The 17,157-nt window shown below is 36.7% G+C and overlaps 1 protein-coding gene across 1 annotated transcript in view; it reads left to right on the top strand.

Annotated features, from left to right (window-relative positions):
• CFTR (CF transmembrane conductance regulator) overlaps positions 1–17,157 on the top strand; it is a 184,657-nt gene that overhangs the window by 152,829 nt on the left and 14,671 nt on the right. Inside the window, exon 23 of the mRNA XM_047763595.1 lies at positions 11,048–11,203. Within this exon, the coding sequence (XP_047619551.1) occupies positions 11,048–11,203 (156 nt within the window). The remainder of the gene's footprint in view (positions 1–11,047; positions 11,204–17,157) is intronic.

The following is a 17,157-nucleotide window of genomic DNA, read 5'->3' as shown; positions in this document are numbered from 1 at the left end:
TTGAAAAGAACTTGACCCACAATTGTAAAAGATTCATCCTGAAAAAAATCTTGCAGTACCCTTGAATAAGAGATATACAGGTAAAATGCTAAGGTAATTCAGAGAAAGCAGTAAGTATCATTTGACTGGGAGCTGGTCTATTCAAGGAAGGTTTTACACAGGAAGTAGTATTTAGAATGAGGCTTTGAGACTTGAACAAAAGTAAAGGTGGTAAGGAAGGGTGCCATAGGCAGAGGGAATAACATGAGGCACAGGGTATGTACAAAAAACAGTGACGGGTTCATTCAGGATGGGGGAGGCATGAAGGGTGTAATGGGAGCCAAGACTGGTACAAGATGATAGAGATATGAAGATAGAGGGCCAAAGCAATAAAGGAAAGTTGACAACTTAGGAAATCCTAATTGATTTTGCTAGTGCATTGTCTTTGAGAGCAGTGGTCTCAAAGTGTGGTCCCTGTCCCAGCATCATCTGCATCAGTTGAGAACTTGTGAGAAATGCACATTCTCGAGGCCCCCTGAGCCTTACTGAATAAAAGACTCTGGGAGTGGGACCAGTGGTCTGTGTTTCATCACACCTTCCAGGTGATGCTGATTTATGTGCTACATTATGTGTGGAGGAGTGAAGGTAGAAGTCCAACTGCAAAGTCTTAGGGAATGGATGAATCCTGAAATGAGGAGTTACATAGAACACCAGTGTTGGTGGTGGGAAAGAGAAAGCAACAGCATCTGTCTTAAGAGGGTATATATAGAGATTTGCCTTTGCACTGTAGAGGAGTTTTTTTTTCATTATTATTATTTTTTAATAATTATTTCCCCGATGCAATTTTTTTTTCTTCTGTACAGCATGGTGACCCAGTTACACATACGTGTACACGTTCTATTTTTGCACATTATCATGCTCCATCATAAGTGACTAGACATAGTTCCCAGTGCTACACAGCAGGATCTCATTGTTTATCCAGTCCAAAGGCAATAGTTTGTATCTATGAACCCCAAGCTCCCCAACCACCCCACTCCCTCCCCTTCCCCCTTGGCAACCACAAGTCTAATCTCCAAGTCCATGATTTTCTTCACTGTGGAAAGTTTCATTTGTGCCATATATTAGATTCCAGATATAAGTGATATCGTATGGTATTTGTCTTTCTCTTTTCGACTTACTTCATTCAGGATGAGAGTCTCTATTTCTATCCATGTTGCTTCAAATGGCGTTATTTTGTTCCTTTTTAAGGCTGAGTAGTATTCCATTGAGTATATATGCCGTATCTTCCTAATCCAATCGTCTCTCGATGGACACTTGGGTTGTTTCCATGTCTGGGCTATTGTGAATAGAGCTGCAATGAACATGCAGGTGCATGTGTCTTTTTCAAGGAAAGGTTTGTCCGGATATATGCCCAATAGTGGGATTACTGGGTCATATGGTAGTTCTATGTACAGTTTTCTAAGGTACCTCCATATTGTTCTCCATAGTTGTTGTACCAGCTTACATTCCCACCAACAGTGCAGGAGGGTTCCCTTTTCTCCACACCCCCTCCAGCATTTGTTATTTGTGGACTTATTAATGATGGTCATTCTGACTGGTGTGAGGTGGTATCTTGTGGTAGTTTTGATTTGCATTTCTCTAATAATCAGTGATGTTGAGCATTTTTTCATGTGCTTGTTGACCATCTGTACATCTTCCTTGGAGAAATGTCTATTCAGGTCTTTTGCCCATTTTTTCAACTGGGTTTTTGGCTTTTTTGCTGTTGAGTTGTATAAATTTCTTGCATATTCTAGAGATTAAGCCCTTGTCAGTTGCATCATTTGAAACTATTTTCTCCCATTCTGTAAGTTGTCTTTTTGTTTTCTTTTTGGTTTCCTTTACTGTGCAAAAGCTTGTCAGTTTGATTAGGTCCCACTGGTTTATTTTTGATCTTATTTCTGTTACTTTGGGAGACTGACCTGAGAAAATACTCATAAGGTTGATGTCAGAGAATGTTTTGCCTATGTTCTCTTCCAGGAGCTTGATGGTGTCTTGTCTTATATTTAAGTCTTTAAGCCATTTTGAGTTTATTTTTGTACACGATGTGAGGACGTGTTCTAATTTCATTGCTTTGCATGCAGCTGTCCAGGTTTCCCAGCAATTATTGCTGAAAAGACTGTCTTTTTCCCATTTTATGTTCTTGCCTCCTTGTTTTGGCATTTTTGTTTGTTTGTTTGTTTTTTGAGACAGTAGGAAAGGCCGTAAGTGGAGTTATAGAGAACTTTTAAAAAGCTGGAAAACTGAAGGTGTTCTTATTAAGCTGCTTCAGTCTTTTAAGTCAACTTCCAAAACTACAGAAGTTGAGTAGTATCAGTCCTCTGACTTTGTTCTTCTCCTTCAATAATGTGTGGACTATTCAGAGTCTTCTGTATCTCCATATAAACCTTAGAATCAGTTTGCCATATTCACAAAATAACATGCTGGGATTTTGATTGGGATTGCATTGAATCTATTGATCAAGTTGTGAAGAAATGACATCTTGACAATATTGAATCTTCCTGTCCATGAACATGGAATATCTTTCCATTTGTTTAATTCTTCTTTGGTTTAATTCGTCAGTATTGTAGTTGTTCTCATCCTGATCCTGTGTATATTTTCTTAGATTTATACCTAAGTATTTAATTTTCAAGGGTGCTAATGTCAATTGCATTTTGTTTTTAATTTCAAATTCTACTTGTTCATTGCTGGTATGTAGGAAAATTGACTTCTGTTTCTTAACCTTGTATCCTGCAATCATGCTGTAATCACTTGTTTCAGGAGTTTTAGTGTTGATTTTTTTTATTTTCTACATAGATAATGTTATCTGCAAACAAAGACAGTTTTACTTTTTCTTTTCAATCTGTATGCCGTTTATTTCCTTTTCTTGACTTGTTGCATTAGCTAAGACATCCAATAGGATACTGAAAGCAGTGGTAAGAGGAAGGCATCCTTGCCTTGATGTTGATCTTAGTGGGAAAGCTTCAAGTTTTACATCAAGTGTGATGAAAGCTGTAGGATTTTTGTAGATGTTGTTTTTGTCAAGTTGATAACTTTCCCTTCTATTTCTACTTTACTAAGAGTTGTTATCAAGAATTGGTGTTGAATTTTATCATATGCTTTTTCTGCATCGATTGGTGAAATCATGTGATTTTTCTTGCCAGTTGATATAATGGATTATATTAATTGATTTTTAAATGTTGAACCAAGCTTGCGAGTCTGGGATAAGTCCCACTTGGTCATGGTGTATAATTCTCTTTATACCCTGCTGTATTTTATTTGCTAATTTTAAAGCATTTTCCATCTATGTTCATGAGAAATATTGGTCCTAATGTCTTTATTTTTGGCATTATGGCAATTCTGGTCTCATAGAATGAGTTAGGATGTATTCCTTTTGCTTCTATCTTGTGAAAGAGATTGTAGAGAATTGGTGGAATTTCTACTTTAAGCGTCTGGTAGAATTCATCAGTGAATCTATCTGGGACTGGTGCTTTCTGATTTGGAAAGTTGTCAATTATCAATGCAATTTCTTTAAAAGATATATTCCTATTCAGATTGTGTATTTCTTCTCATGAGTTTTGGCAGATTATATATTTCAAGGGATTGTATCTCTCAAGGTTTATTTATTCTAAGTTATCACACTAATGGGCATAGAGTTGTTTATAATATGTATTTATTATTCTGTTAATAATATGTAGTAAGATATATAGTGGTTTTACCGCCTTCATTTCTTTTTTAAAAAAAATCTAGTTGAAATATAATTCACATACAATATTATGTAAGGTTCAGGTGCATTACATAGTGATTTGACATCTGTGTATATTATGAAATGGTCACCACAATAAGTCTAGTAAACCACTTTTCCTCATACAAATTTATTACAATTTTATCGGCCATATGCCTTATGCTGTAAGTATCCTTTCATTTTTTTTTCTTTTGACCTTTTTTTATTTTTTATTTCCATTTTTTTCCTACTGTACATTATTTTTTTTCTACTATACAGCATGATGACCCAGTCTACACATACATGTATAGATAACATTTTTTATTTCCATTTTTTTCTACTGTACAGCATGGCGACCCAGTTACACATACATGTATACATTCTTTATTCTCACATTATCATGCTCCATCATAAGTGACTAGACATAGTTCCCAGTGCTACACAGCAGGATCTCATTGCTAATCCATTGCAAAGGCAATAGTCTGCATCTATTAACCCCAAGCTTCCAATCCATCCCACTCCCTCCACCTCCCCATTGGCAACCACAAGCCTATTCTCTAAGTCCATGAATTCCTTTAATCTCCTTTCATTTTTGATATTAGTAATTTGTGTATCACTCTTATTTTCTTAGTCTGCCTAGAAGCTTGTGAAATTTATTAATCCTTTCAGAAGACCAGTTTTTGTTTTCATTGATTTTTCTCTACTGATTTCCTGTTTTCAATTCAGTTGATTATGCTTCAATTTTTATTTATTTATTTTTCTTCTGCCTATTTTGGATTTGATTTGCTCTTCTTCTGGTTTCCTAAAATGGAAGCTTGATTATTGATTTTGGATGTTTCTTCTCTTCTGTATTACATATTATATTCTTTTCTGTACTAGGTATTTATATTGTGCTATAATTATAAATTATTATATTAGATATATTAGATATTTCTTTTCTATAGCATTTAATATTATAAATTTCCCCTGTACTGCTTTTGCTTCATACCACAAATTCTGATAAATTTCATTTTATTTTAATTTGTTTGAAATATTTTTAATTTTCTTTTGAGATTTCTTCTTCAACCCATGTGTTGTTTAATGTCCAAGTATTTTGGGATTTTCCAGCTGTATTTCTGTTATAGATTTCTGCTTTAATTCCACATGGTCTGAGAGCATACTTTATATGATTTGCATTCTTTTAAATTTGTTAAATTGTGTCATATGGCCCATAATGTGATCTACCTTGGTGATCACCTATGTTCCTGGTAAGCTTGAGAAGAATGTGTATTTTGCTGTTGTTGGGTAAAGTAGTTTATAGATGTCAATTACATCCAACTGACCAATGGTTGTATGGAGTTTAACTATATTCTTACTGGTTTACCAACTTCTATCTGTCCATTTTTGATAGAGGAATATTGCAATTTCCAATTGTAATAGTGCGTTCTTTCAAGATTTTTTCTTTATCTCTGATTGTCTGTAGTTTGAGTAGATATGCCTATATGTAGTCTTTTTGGCATTTATCCTGCTTGATATTCTGTGAACTTCCTAGTCCTGTGGTTTAGTTTTTGACATTAATTTGGGGAAGTTCTCAGTCATTGTTGTTTCAAATATTTTTGTTCCTTTCCCTTTCTTCTCCTTTTGTGAGATGAACTGTGTTTGAGCTCATGGAGATAACACTTACAAAGGTGAAGGGTCCTCTCTATGAATGGCCTCCCCTGGAGATTTTTCTCTCAGACTTGACCATGCAGAGCCTCCAGCAATTTTCCATTGACAATTTAGGTTTTCCTACCCTGGTTCAGGTCGTTATGGAGGTTTCTGATCATGGGTTTCTACTCCAGTAAGTTGTCATTCTCTCTGTTTCTCCATTTATGGTGGCAGTGGTTTGCCTTGTGACTTCACTTTCTGATGGATCTAGGAAGAGTTTTGATTTTCGGTTTGCTCGGATTTTTAATCTGTTGTTAGGATAGACACCCAAGTTACCCATATGCTGGACCAGAAACTAGAAGTCTTATTTTTCATTTTTTTTTGTCCCTTTGCCTAGCACATTGCCTAGCTAACTATATGTTAAATGCATGCATGAATGAATGACTGAATGGCCTCTATCTACTTCTAGTCATATGATTGATTACAGTAGGAATTGATTCTTAAAGCTGTTATTCTGATCAGCTCTCTTAAGAATGTAGTTTCTACTGTTTTGCCTTATACCTATGAAAACGTTACAAGATGCCCCAGACATACTTTTTGCATGATGATTAAGAAGTAGACTCAAATTTAGCACAGATCTTCCTTGACTTAACAATGGAGTTATGTTCTGATAAACCCATCATAAGTTGAAAATACCATTAAGTCAAAAATGCATTTAATACACTTAACCTACATGAACATTATAGCTTAACCTAGCCTACCTTGAACATGCCAAGAACACTTACATAAGTGTATAGTTGGGCAAAATCATCTAACACAAAGCCATTTTATAACAGTATTGAATATCATATAATTCATTGGATACTGTACTGAAAAGTGAAAACAACCATAGTTGTAAATGTATCAGCTATTTGCCCTCATAATGACATGGCCATCTGGGAGCTACTGCTGCCCATCACTATGAGAGAATATCATACCATATAGCACTAGACCAGGAAAAGACCCCAATTCAAGACTTGAAGTAGTTTCTAGCTAATGTGTATTGCTTTCACACCATTGTAGAGTTAGAAAATCCTAAGTCAAACCATCCTAAATTGAGGACCATTTGTATATTATTTCTATTGCCTAAAAATCCAGCAAGCTCATCTATAGTCTAATTCATCTTCTTTAAAAAAGAAAAAAAAAAGAGAAAAAACATTCAAAAAGGATTTATTTGGGCATTTCTTGTTTAATTTTTAATAGATTTCAGTGATCTTGGTTTTATGGTGTGTCTCATTCCATTCAGGCTGCTGTAACAAAATATCATAGGCTGGGTGGCTTATAAATAACAGAAATTTGTTTCTTACAATTCTGGAGTCTAAAAGTCCAAGATCATGGCCCCACAGGTTCAGTGTCTGATAAGAGCCTACTTGGTCATAGGCATCTGTCTTCTCACTGTAACTTCACTTGATAGAGGGGACAAGGGACTTCCCTGGGACCTCTTTCATAAGGACACTGAGGGCTCTATCTTCATGAGGGCTTTATCTTCATTCATGAGGGCTCTAACTTCATGACCATATCACCTCCTGGTGGCCCCACCTCCTAATATCCTATCGCATTGCAGGTTGGAATTTCAACATATGAATTTATGAGGAGTTCCCGTCGTAGCTCAGCGGTTAACAAATCCAACTAGGATCCATGAGGACTTGGGTTCAATCCCTGGTCTTGCCCAGGGGTTAAGGATCCAGCCTTGCTATGAGCTGTGGTGTAGGTTGCAGATGCGGCTCAGATCCTGCATTGCTGTGGCTCTGGCATAGGCCAGCAGCTACAGCTCTGATATATATATGTTTAAGAGAGACCCAAATATTCAGCCCACTGTATGGTTGAAAGATGAAAAAATCAGTACCGTTAAATCTTCATATTAGACACTTTGTCCTTAGAAATTACTTTAGGGAAGAGATATCTTATTACTTTCTTGGCTTTTAATTTAGGCCTTTACTTCACAGAACGTGCACTAAATTTTACTTTCAATGCATGAGAAAAATACGTAGCAAGTATTTTACAACTTTTACTTTAATAAAAGTAACTTTAATTTGGGATTTCCCTTGTGGTATGGTGGGTTATGTATCCAGCATTGTCATGGTAAGTAGCTAGGTTTGCTTCGGGTTCAGTCCATGGCCTAGGAATCTCCGCATGCTGAGTGTGCATTCAAAACAAAACAAAAAACAACCTATTTTTCTTTTCAATCTCAAGGAGTTTTTTCTTAAAAGCTGTTGATTTTGGCCTAAATTTTTAACATCCAGATCACCTTCTCCCAACTAGAATATCTATTCCTTTTTTCTTTTTCTTTTTCCTCTCAAAATATAGGCTGGGACTTTAATTTGGAGCTAGGTCTTTCATAATAAGCCTAGATTTATCAAAATGCTTCAGATGGTATCTTGATTATATCACAGTACTGGACAGTGCTCTAAATTTTTAATCATACATTAAGATCTATTCTTTTGGGTGAGCTTTCCTGTTTTCTCCATTTGTAATCTCTTTAAAATATTGAGATGCCAGAAATATTTCAAGTAATATCAAGAATTCAGATCATAGAAGCATAAACACCTAAATATCTATTTTATGTATTAAACACATATGACATTCTGCCTTGATAAAAATTGATGTGAAGCATCTGAATCATTAAGTAATTTATTCTGGGTTTGTGAGGAGCATATCCTTAAGAATTATGTTTTGGAGTTTTTTAGGGTCGTACCTATGGCATATGGAAGTTCCCAGGCTAGGGGTCAAATTGGAGCTGTAGCTGCCAGCCTGTGCAACAGCCATAGCAATGCAGAATCCGAGCCACATCTGCGATCTACACCATAGCTCATGGCAATGCCAGATCCAGATCCTTAATCCACTAAGTGAGGCCAGGGATTAAACTCGCATCCTCATGGATACTAGTAAAGGTTTGTAATCTGCTGAGCCACAAGGTACTCCCAAGAATTATGTTTTATTAGTGATAAACAGAGATGTATCAATATATAAAATTTATAGTTATTAAACTTTGGGAATCTAAATTTTGTTTTATTTGGCATCTTGATTTCTGGAGACCACAGAGAGACGAAAAATAATTACAGCTAGTTTCAGTCTCTTGCCATATTAAAATGGGAAGTAAGACACTCTGAAAAGAATGTCCTGAGACTGTTCTATTCATGGTACAGTCAGTGCAATTACAACTAGCATCAAACTCAACGCTGTTTAACTCTCCACATAACATTTTGATTTATCTTGATCCAAAATTCTCAGAGAGGAGGTGCACTGAAGTAACTAGAAAACACTGACTTGGAATTAGGATCTATCTTAAAAGCTTATTTGCGGGAAATAGTCGGCCCTGATACAACAGATCACAGAGAAGCCTAGAAAAACAAGTCCCGGAAAAGAATTGCTATGTGCCAATTATATAAACAACAGGAGACTTTGTTAGGTATGAACCAATAAGATTACGTGCCATTGAAAACCATGTCTGACATAATGCAATGCCAGAGGTTCAACAATATCAGGAAACCAGAACAGTAGCTAATAACTAAAGCTAAACAAAAGACTTACAAATTGTCTCTCAATCCAGTTTTATCCCAACATAAAAACTGAGTTCTCTAAACATTTAAATATTTGCTTCTTAAGGAAAAATAATGTAGTTATTTATCCTAATCTTTAGAATCCTGGCTAATGACAAAAGAGTCTGAACCTCAAGGAACTTTTCATCAAGAGTTTTTGATGTGACATTGGAAGAGATGACTTCTTGCTCTTAAACTTCCCTTCTCTTCCCTTTCCTCATGCCTCACCTACACAGTGCATACTCAGATTACTTATGCAAAGCTTTGCTGTTGTGTTTGAAAAATCATGACATACGGAGATATGTTTGCACAACATGGGCTGATTCAGAAATGGAAGTGTCCATATGAAATTCCACAAGATTTTTAAATTAAAAATGGGTCTGATAACTGAACAGAATTGACTATATCCATTTATTTATTAGATCAACTAAATAAGGTTATTCATTCATCTGCCCTTCCTCCTTTCTTTTCCTTCTTTTCTTACTTCTATTCACCCATCCATCCACTGTCTGTCCATCTGTCTGTCCATCCATCCACTCATCCTTTCATCTGACTATCCCTTCATCAATGCAAACAAGTATTTATTGAGTAATCAAGTGAGCCAACCACTATGGTAGGTGCTGAGAATGCAATGGAAAACAATATAAATTACCCTGCCTTTGTTGAATTTATATTCTTTGGGTGAACACAAGCAGTAATCAAGACAAGAATAAATAAAATAATTACCATTTTTGATGAATAGTATGAAGAGCCTCAACAGGGTGTTGTGTATAACATTTTATTTATCTGAATTTTTTAAGTTATCTCAGAAAACAGACATTTATGAATGTCTCATTATAAGGCTCTTATGATGCATAGAAGGATAATTGTGTCACTACTGTTTATCAGCTTCCCCAAAGGCCTAGTTTACTACCAGGTTACTAATCAGTATTCAATAAGTTATTATTATTGTAGGTTCTACGTGCTCTCAAGCATACATTGTGGTCCATAACCAGTTTTGTTTTAGAAACTTTCTGGTCTATAATGAGATAAGTATAGAAATTGCAAGTAGGCATTTAGAAATTCTTTTTTATTATCTACTTTTTAACGTACTGAATGAACAGTGGGTTGAAAACTATAAAACAAAACAAAACTGTCCTTTTCCATGGGTAGTGTGAAAAGCACTACTCAACAAGACCATTTGTTCAGCTCTCCTGTGAAGAGGCATAATAATAAAAAAAGAAAGAGAAATAATGTAAGGGGGAAGAAATAAACACCCACCACATGTTGAGCAGTTTATTCAGTATTTAGTTAATGACTACAGAGATGTTCTATCCCATCGAGAACCTCTTCCTCTAAGCACTGGATCTGAGAGGGTATCATAACAGCTCCCTGCTGCCACCTGGGGCACCTGTTCTCCCCTTGCAGGGCATGGCCTTCCCACTGCCATGCTGGTTCTTATAGTCTTTAGAGACCAAGAAGAGTTTTCTCTTTTCCTTAATATTCCTTTCACTTCCTAAAATTCTCTTCTTGCCCATCAGAATGGATGTAAGAATTTTACTTGACACCTGTCCATGTGCTTATCCGCTGAGAAGTGGCTGGGACCATCCTGCCTTCTGTGAGAGTATATAGCTCATTGAACTTACCCTTTATTGTCAGGCCTAAACTTGATGCTTACTTAATTTATTATGGACATTATTTAAATATTAGAACTGTTTCAGATTCATTCATTTTCAAGCTCGTATTCATGTTTGGAACTAGATCAATTGATGCTTTAAGACTCTGCTTTGGCTTGAGTCCATTCTTAGAAATGATGTTCATTAAGACACTCTATCTTTGTTCTCTATGCAAAAGGAGCATTTTCAGTCTTTTTGCCATTAGTAAATACCAGTGATAAATGAATCTAGCCTCACAGGTTCAGTTCCTCTTGGTCAGTTTCTATATTGTCTCCCAGGGTTGCTCTGTTCCCAATCAATTTTGGTCAGAATTGGATGCAAAAAGGCTTGAGTGAATAAGTGAAATCTTCCCCTGGTGATGATGAGAAAAATCAGCTCCACTGTTTTTTAATTGAAATATAATACCAGATTATATTTATGGTATTGTATCTGTATGTCACAGGAGTAATCCCATCACTCTGATTTTCTAGGTGGGCCTCTTGGGAAGAACTGGATCAGGGAAGAGCACTTTATTATTGGCTTTTTTGAGACTGCTGAACACAGAAGGAGAAATACAAGTAGATGGTGTGTCTTGGGATTCAATAACTTTGCAACAGTGGAGGAAAGCTTTTGGAGTCATACCCCAGGTAAGCCGGAAATACTTAGCTAGTAGAAAAGTGACCACCTACGTTTACCATTATTTGACACTTGCACTCAAGAAATTCACATTCACCTGCAAAATATATTCACTATGTATTGCTGCCATTTTTTTCTATAATTCGGTATTTTCATAGGGAGAAACACTATTTATAGAAGCTTTGAGTTCTCTGGCATACAGTTATTGAAATATTAATCATTTTGATAGACTTTTCTAGAAGACATAAATCACAGCAGGAGCATGGGGTTTTGTTTTCAGCTTTTCTTTTTTCCTCCGTTAGTAGTCTGAGCTCCAAGTTAGCAATCACAGCAGGTTGAGAAATGCTTTGCAAGATATAAAAGATGCTGCTAAAATAACAAACACTCAGAAGCATGAGTTAGCAGAATTGAAAATAGAAAGTGTAATGATTGTTTTTAGTTCTTTGAATAGAATGAACCATGTCAGATTAATCTGTAGTTTTTTTTTTAAATGTCACTGGTTGGTTTGGGTCACAAAGGATCTTCAGCCTCACTGGCTTGGTATCGTTCTATCTGTGTCATAGTGCAAGAGGACTTTTTAATTATGAGAGAAATAGCAACAGTTTCATTTTTAAAAATGATCTTAATGGAAACCAAGGAATGTCTTTACTGGGACCAAATCTGAAAGACATGGTCTGTATGTCTACTAGCATTTTCTCTCATCTCTATGGATATGTTTGCTGTCTTAATGGCCTCTTTTCCCTTAGTGCTAATGGGCACGGAATCCATTCCACTACCATGGTTCTAACAATTCTCTGCTTTTACCACTAAATTAAAATGCCAGCAGCATCTCCAGGTAGATAGACTACAAATCTAGCCGGAGAAAACAGCTTGTATTTCTTGATGGATTACCTCTGTGGGACATTTGCTCCTCTCAACTAATGAGGCACTAAATATGGTAACTGCTAGACTGATGCTTTTAATTCACTTGTCTAGACTTTGCCATGTTACCAGAAGCTCCATCCTGGCTGAACTTTTGAAAAACAATGTTGTTTCTTCAGAAAGAAAAAAAAAAAAGGGATTGTCAGAAGGTCTGAAGATAAAGAAACACTGGGAATACAAGTATCCCGTGGTGACAGCATTAGGCAAGGCAACAATGTTGAAGAGCACAGGATAGAGTCTCGGTTGTCCGAGAAGCACTGCTGTTCCGTTGATTTTCAGTCTTCTGGTCCCGTTTTAAACTACAAAAGCAAAGCCTTAGTTCTTTTTTTGTTGTTCTTATTTATATAAATTTTCCCATTAGAATAAGCAAAGCTCTAAGAAATAATATCAGTTTCACTGGGAATCCCTTAGTTTAATCCACCATCTGATAGAGACGCTTTTTTTGTTTTATTGGATGTTTTGTTCAGGAACCCAAATATGCAAGACCTGGAGGGAAATCAGGTGGGCCAGAGTTAGGAAAATTCTTTTTTATTGCCTTTCTGCCAACACGAATCTTTCAAACTTGCCTTTCCCCTCTTCTGTGGCATCAAGTTTTGTATAAACTAAACAAGAAATACTTTGAGCCATGCCTTTAAAAATGTGTGATTGTGCTAATAATAGTTTCTAATTATACATGTTTATGCTCTAAAGACAAGGATGTCTTTAGAGAGAAGGTACTGGTCCTTCTACAGCGACAGTGACATCTTGAGAACCTTACATGAATGGCTAAGAAAGAGAGAAAGAAAAGAGGGCAAATTCCTCATACCTTTTTAACATCCAACCAAGAGATACTTTTACTTTCCCACCTTACCTTTGAAAGTTCAAATTAAGTAATTTTTTTGCCTTTTCTGGAGTTTGATATTTATTTTTTTAACTGATTTTTATTTTTTCCATTTTGGTTGGTTTACAGTGTTCTGTCATGGAGTTTGATCTTTACAAAGCAGAAATTAGGAATTAAAAATCCAAGAATTATTTTTGTTTGCTTTTCCATCTTTTGTTCCTTCTCCTTTTCTGAACCTGCAAGGGTATGTTTCCTTAAAACCTCTGACATCAAATATCACATCTCGGGGTCAATTAACCACTTGTTTTCAGACACATGAAACAGGAACCTTGAACAAGAAACTTGCCTCTCCCTTATAGTTGGCCCAAGACATCGTCTTTGGAATCGCAGGATGTCCTTAGTTTTGGCAAGTTCTCTGTGTGTGTTTTCTACCCTCCTATAGCTAGAAAGCAGTCTTAGTGAATGCACCAGCATGGAAAACAAGGCATTGTGTGCATTTCAAGGTGGAGCCTTCTTTAGTTTGTTCTACTTTACCTATAAGCTCTGGGGCCTCTTGAACTGGAAGGTGGGTGGGGAAGGGGTGGCAAAGAGTGTGCTGCTGTGGGCAGCTTGTGGACAGTAGACTTCAGTGGACAGGATGAGAAGCAGGGAGATGGGCTGAGAACCTCTCTAGCTGTAATATGGTAAAGAGCCTGGACTAAAGTGAAGAGGACAGTGGGCAGTGGATATGGATGTGGAGTGGAGAAAAGAAAAAAAAAAAAAAAACCTAGTATGAACTTTAATGCAATACAGCTGTACTATTTCTGAACCTAAAAATTTGAAATTTGTGATAATTTGGTTAGACCTAGAAATAATTTTTGAATACTATTTCTGAAAAAGTATATATATCTGAAAACTATGTCCTAGCATTAAAAATTTGTGAAACATTAAATGACTTTATGGAAACAATTATTTGAGCACTTAACATGCAATCATTTACATACAAAAATGATATATCCACTGTAAAATTATTTTCTTTTTTTAATCAACCTTAACCATTTTGACTAACAAATACTTTATTCGCATTGTTCTCATACTTGATGTTCCTAAAAGCAAAGCAGCCCTTATGTTTAGACATTCTGTAATGCAAACTTAGGATCTTGATTTGTTCATATTGGGTAGACTTTGAATGTACAAATTCCATTTCCAAAACACAAGATCACAGACACTGTGATGCTTATTAGTATTTCCCTTCTGAGCCAAAACAAAACAATGTATACTTAAGGGTAAGGAGTCATTCCTCCCTCATTTAATTTATACCACGTTCAGCAACCACAGAGGCCAAATGCCTTCTTGATCTTCATCTGATATCCAAGGCTAAAGTACAATCCTGATGCTGTGACGTGTGACCAACTTAGAGCGCTCCAGTAAGGCCAGGTCATCTCTATCAAGTTGAGCAGTTGAGGAGTCAGCTTCAGGGAAGAGATTAGTTAGGTGGTGAACAATGGTGCTCTCTTTGTTCTTCCAAGAATTGTTCTTGGTTGCATACATACATGACATTAAATAAATATCAAATATTTGCATATCTTAATTTTCCTCCTGGGGAAGAGTTTCTTGAAAGAGAGGTAGAAGATCATTGTGATATATAGTATCAAGTGTATTTTTTTTTTTTTTTGCCATTTCTTGGGCCACTCCCAAGGCATATGGAAGTTCCCAGGCTAGGGGTCTAATCGGAGCTGTAGCCGCCAGCCTACGCCAGAGCCACAGCAATGCGGGATCCGAGCCGCATCTGCGACCTACACCACAGCTCAAGGCAAACGCCGGATTGTTAACCCACTGAGCAAGGGCAGGGATCGAACCCGTAACCTCATGGTTCCTAGTCGGATTCGTTAACCACTGCGCCATGATGGGAACTCCTCAAGTGAATTTTTTTGTTGCACTGTCAAACTGGTGCCACCTTGGCCAAATCATACAACTTCTCAGGACCATGGCTATTTCTTTTGGAAACTGGGAAAAGAACATAGGTAACCTCCAAGGACCTCTCAGCTTTATGGATGAGTGTAGAAAACAATGAGACTCCTCCTGGCACCCCTCACAGCAAGAGCCATGGGTGCCAGACCCTATTTGTGAGACTAGAGTACAATGTTTGATTTACTGTATGAAACAGAATTCTAACTGAACCAGTTCGTTCAGTTAGTTTTTCTTTAGAATTAGAAGTGACCTTTAATGCTAGACAATATTCTTTTACTGCTAGACAATAAACTGTAAACACAAGACCTACAGAATTTCTGAATGGTATCAAATTCACTACCTCTAAAACTTTTGGATGTCTGGTTTCAACAGATAACTTACTTCCTTCATAATTTTAATATGTACCTATTTTAAATAACATTGGCCAATATATAGTATACTGCCATATGTTCAATAAATTTTATACATAAATTATCAGGCTACTGTGAAAAAAGTTAAGTCTACTCTTTCTCAAGCAATTATAAAGAAAGATCAAAGTTTTAATCAGTTATTAGTATTATTCCTTTAAAGACTCTGGGTTATGGTAGCTATTCTTCCAAAAGGAAGAAAAATAGTATGTGCCAACCTCTGGCTCTGGTGTTCTCATATTTTTTCTTATTATGTTCACATCAGCTCATTTATTTATTCAGCAATATGCATTTGCATATGCTATGTAAAACCTAAAGATAGGGTACACAGCAAAGTTACAGTCTAGGAGAAGATAGAGACATTAAAAACAAAATGTCATAAATGCATATATAATTTTAATATTCACTATAAGCTATAAAAGTAAAGTATAGCTATTATGATATCATATATTGGGGAACCTTATTCTGATTTGCAAATCAGGAGAGATACCTCTGAGGAAGTGCCATTGAACTTGGAATCTAAAGGATGTAGTTGTCCATGGGAAGAAGGTACAGGATGAAATTCCCAGGCAGGGAGGACAGAATGTGTGCAGTTAATGGAGGAAGTGAAAGAAAGCCAGGCAGCTGGAGTGAGAAAGGGAGTGGAGTGACAAGGACACTAAATAAGCCAGACCAAGTGGAAGAGACCACAGTCTTGCAGAGACCATCCAAAGGATTTTACCTTTTTCCCTGAGTGTAATGGAAAGCCACTGAAGGTTTTTTAAAAGGTTAATGGCATGATCCAATTTATACTTGTAGTGATTGCTTTGGTTGCTAAATGAGAGTGGACTAGAAGGCAGGCAAGAGGGAAAGGAATGAAATCAATTAGGAAGTTCTTACAAAGTTCAGAGAAAGGTACTGGTGACTTGAACTATGTGGTGGCCATAGAAATAGAGGGATAAATGGATTTGAGATATATTGGTGAAAACAATCCACAGGATTGATGATTTCAGAGGATCAGGGAGAAAAATAAGTCATGTATGACTCTAGAGTTTTATAAAAATAACCACAATATTAAAAGATGCGAAAAACAGTAAATGGCAAAATTCCATTGGCAAGCCTTTGAACTTTAGATACTAAATAAACCCAAATGCTTCTGTCATGAATTGACTGGAGTTCTCAGAGCCACTTCTTATTGAATTCTATTTAGTTTATCAGAATCCCCCAGTAATACGCTTTGTCTGCGGCATAACAGCAGAAGTCTCCTTGTTGCCTTCTCCAGAGGGCTCCAGAGATTTCTGGCAACGACTTACTTTGTTCTTTAAGCCCTAAGTTATGCCCAGGTGAATAAGGACTCCAGCGTGACTCTCCTGGAGCTTGGCTGCCATGGTGACAATACTCTTGTTCTGCCTGAGAGGCTCGGACACTGTTCACCTGGGCCCGACTTACCTCGTGCAGTTCCTTGTGGATCAGATGGGTACTGAGCATTCTCTCTTGGTCAAAAGCAATTAGTGAAAACCAAAGCTTCAGGAAGTTTAGTTCTCATTTCTCTTACCGGATGTTACTCTCCAAAGGCCAAAGACAGAAAGCAAAGAAAAAATTTGTCCGAACGTGAACATCAAAAGTATTTTTCAAGTCACCCATATGTTCAGAGAGAGAGAGAGAAACCTGAATGTTATATTGTTGCATCAGCATCTCCCAGTGAGACAGTTTTTCCTTTGTTTTTGATTCATATAGACAAACCTAAATAGACGGTGATGTATCAAGTAGGGGTGGTTATTGTGCAGTGCTCCTCACAGGAAATTAGATTGTCATTTTGCCACCTCAGGAGGAGCCATCTCCTCTGTCTCCCTTCCTTTCTGTGACATGCATTCGGTTAGACAAATAT

The sequence above is a fragment of the Phacochoerus africanus genome, chromosome 16 (genome assembly GCF_016906955.1).
Source record: "Phacochoerus africanus isolate WHEZ1 chromosome 16, ROS_Pafr_v1, whole genome shotgun sequence".
Classification (NCBI taxonomy): Eukaryota; Metazoa; Chordata; class Mammalia; order Artiodactyla; family Suidae; genus Phacochoerus; species Phacochoerus africanus.
Note: the sequence above shows the minus strand (reverse complement) of the source record. Positions and strands in the feature narration are given on the sequence as shown.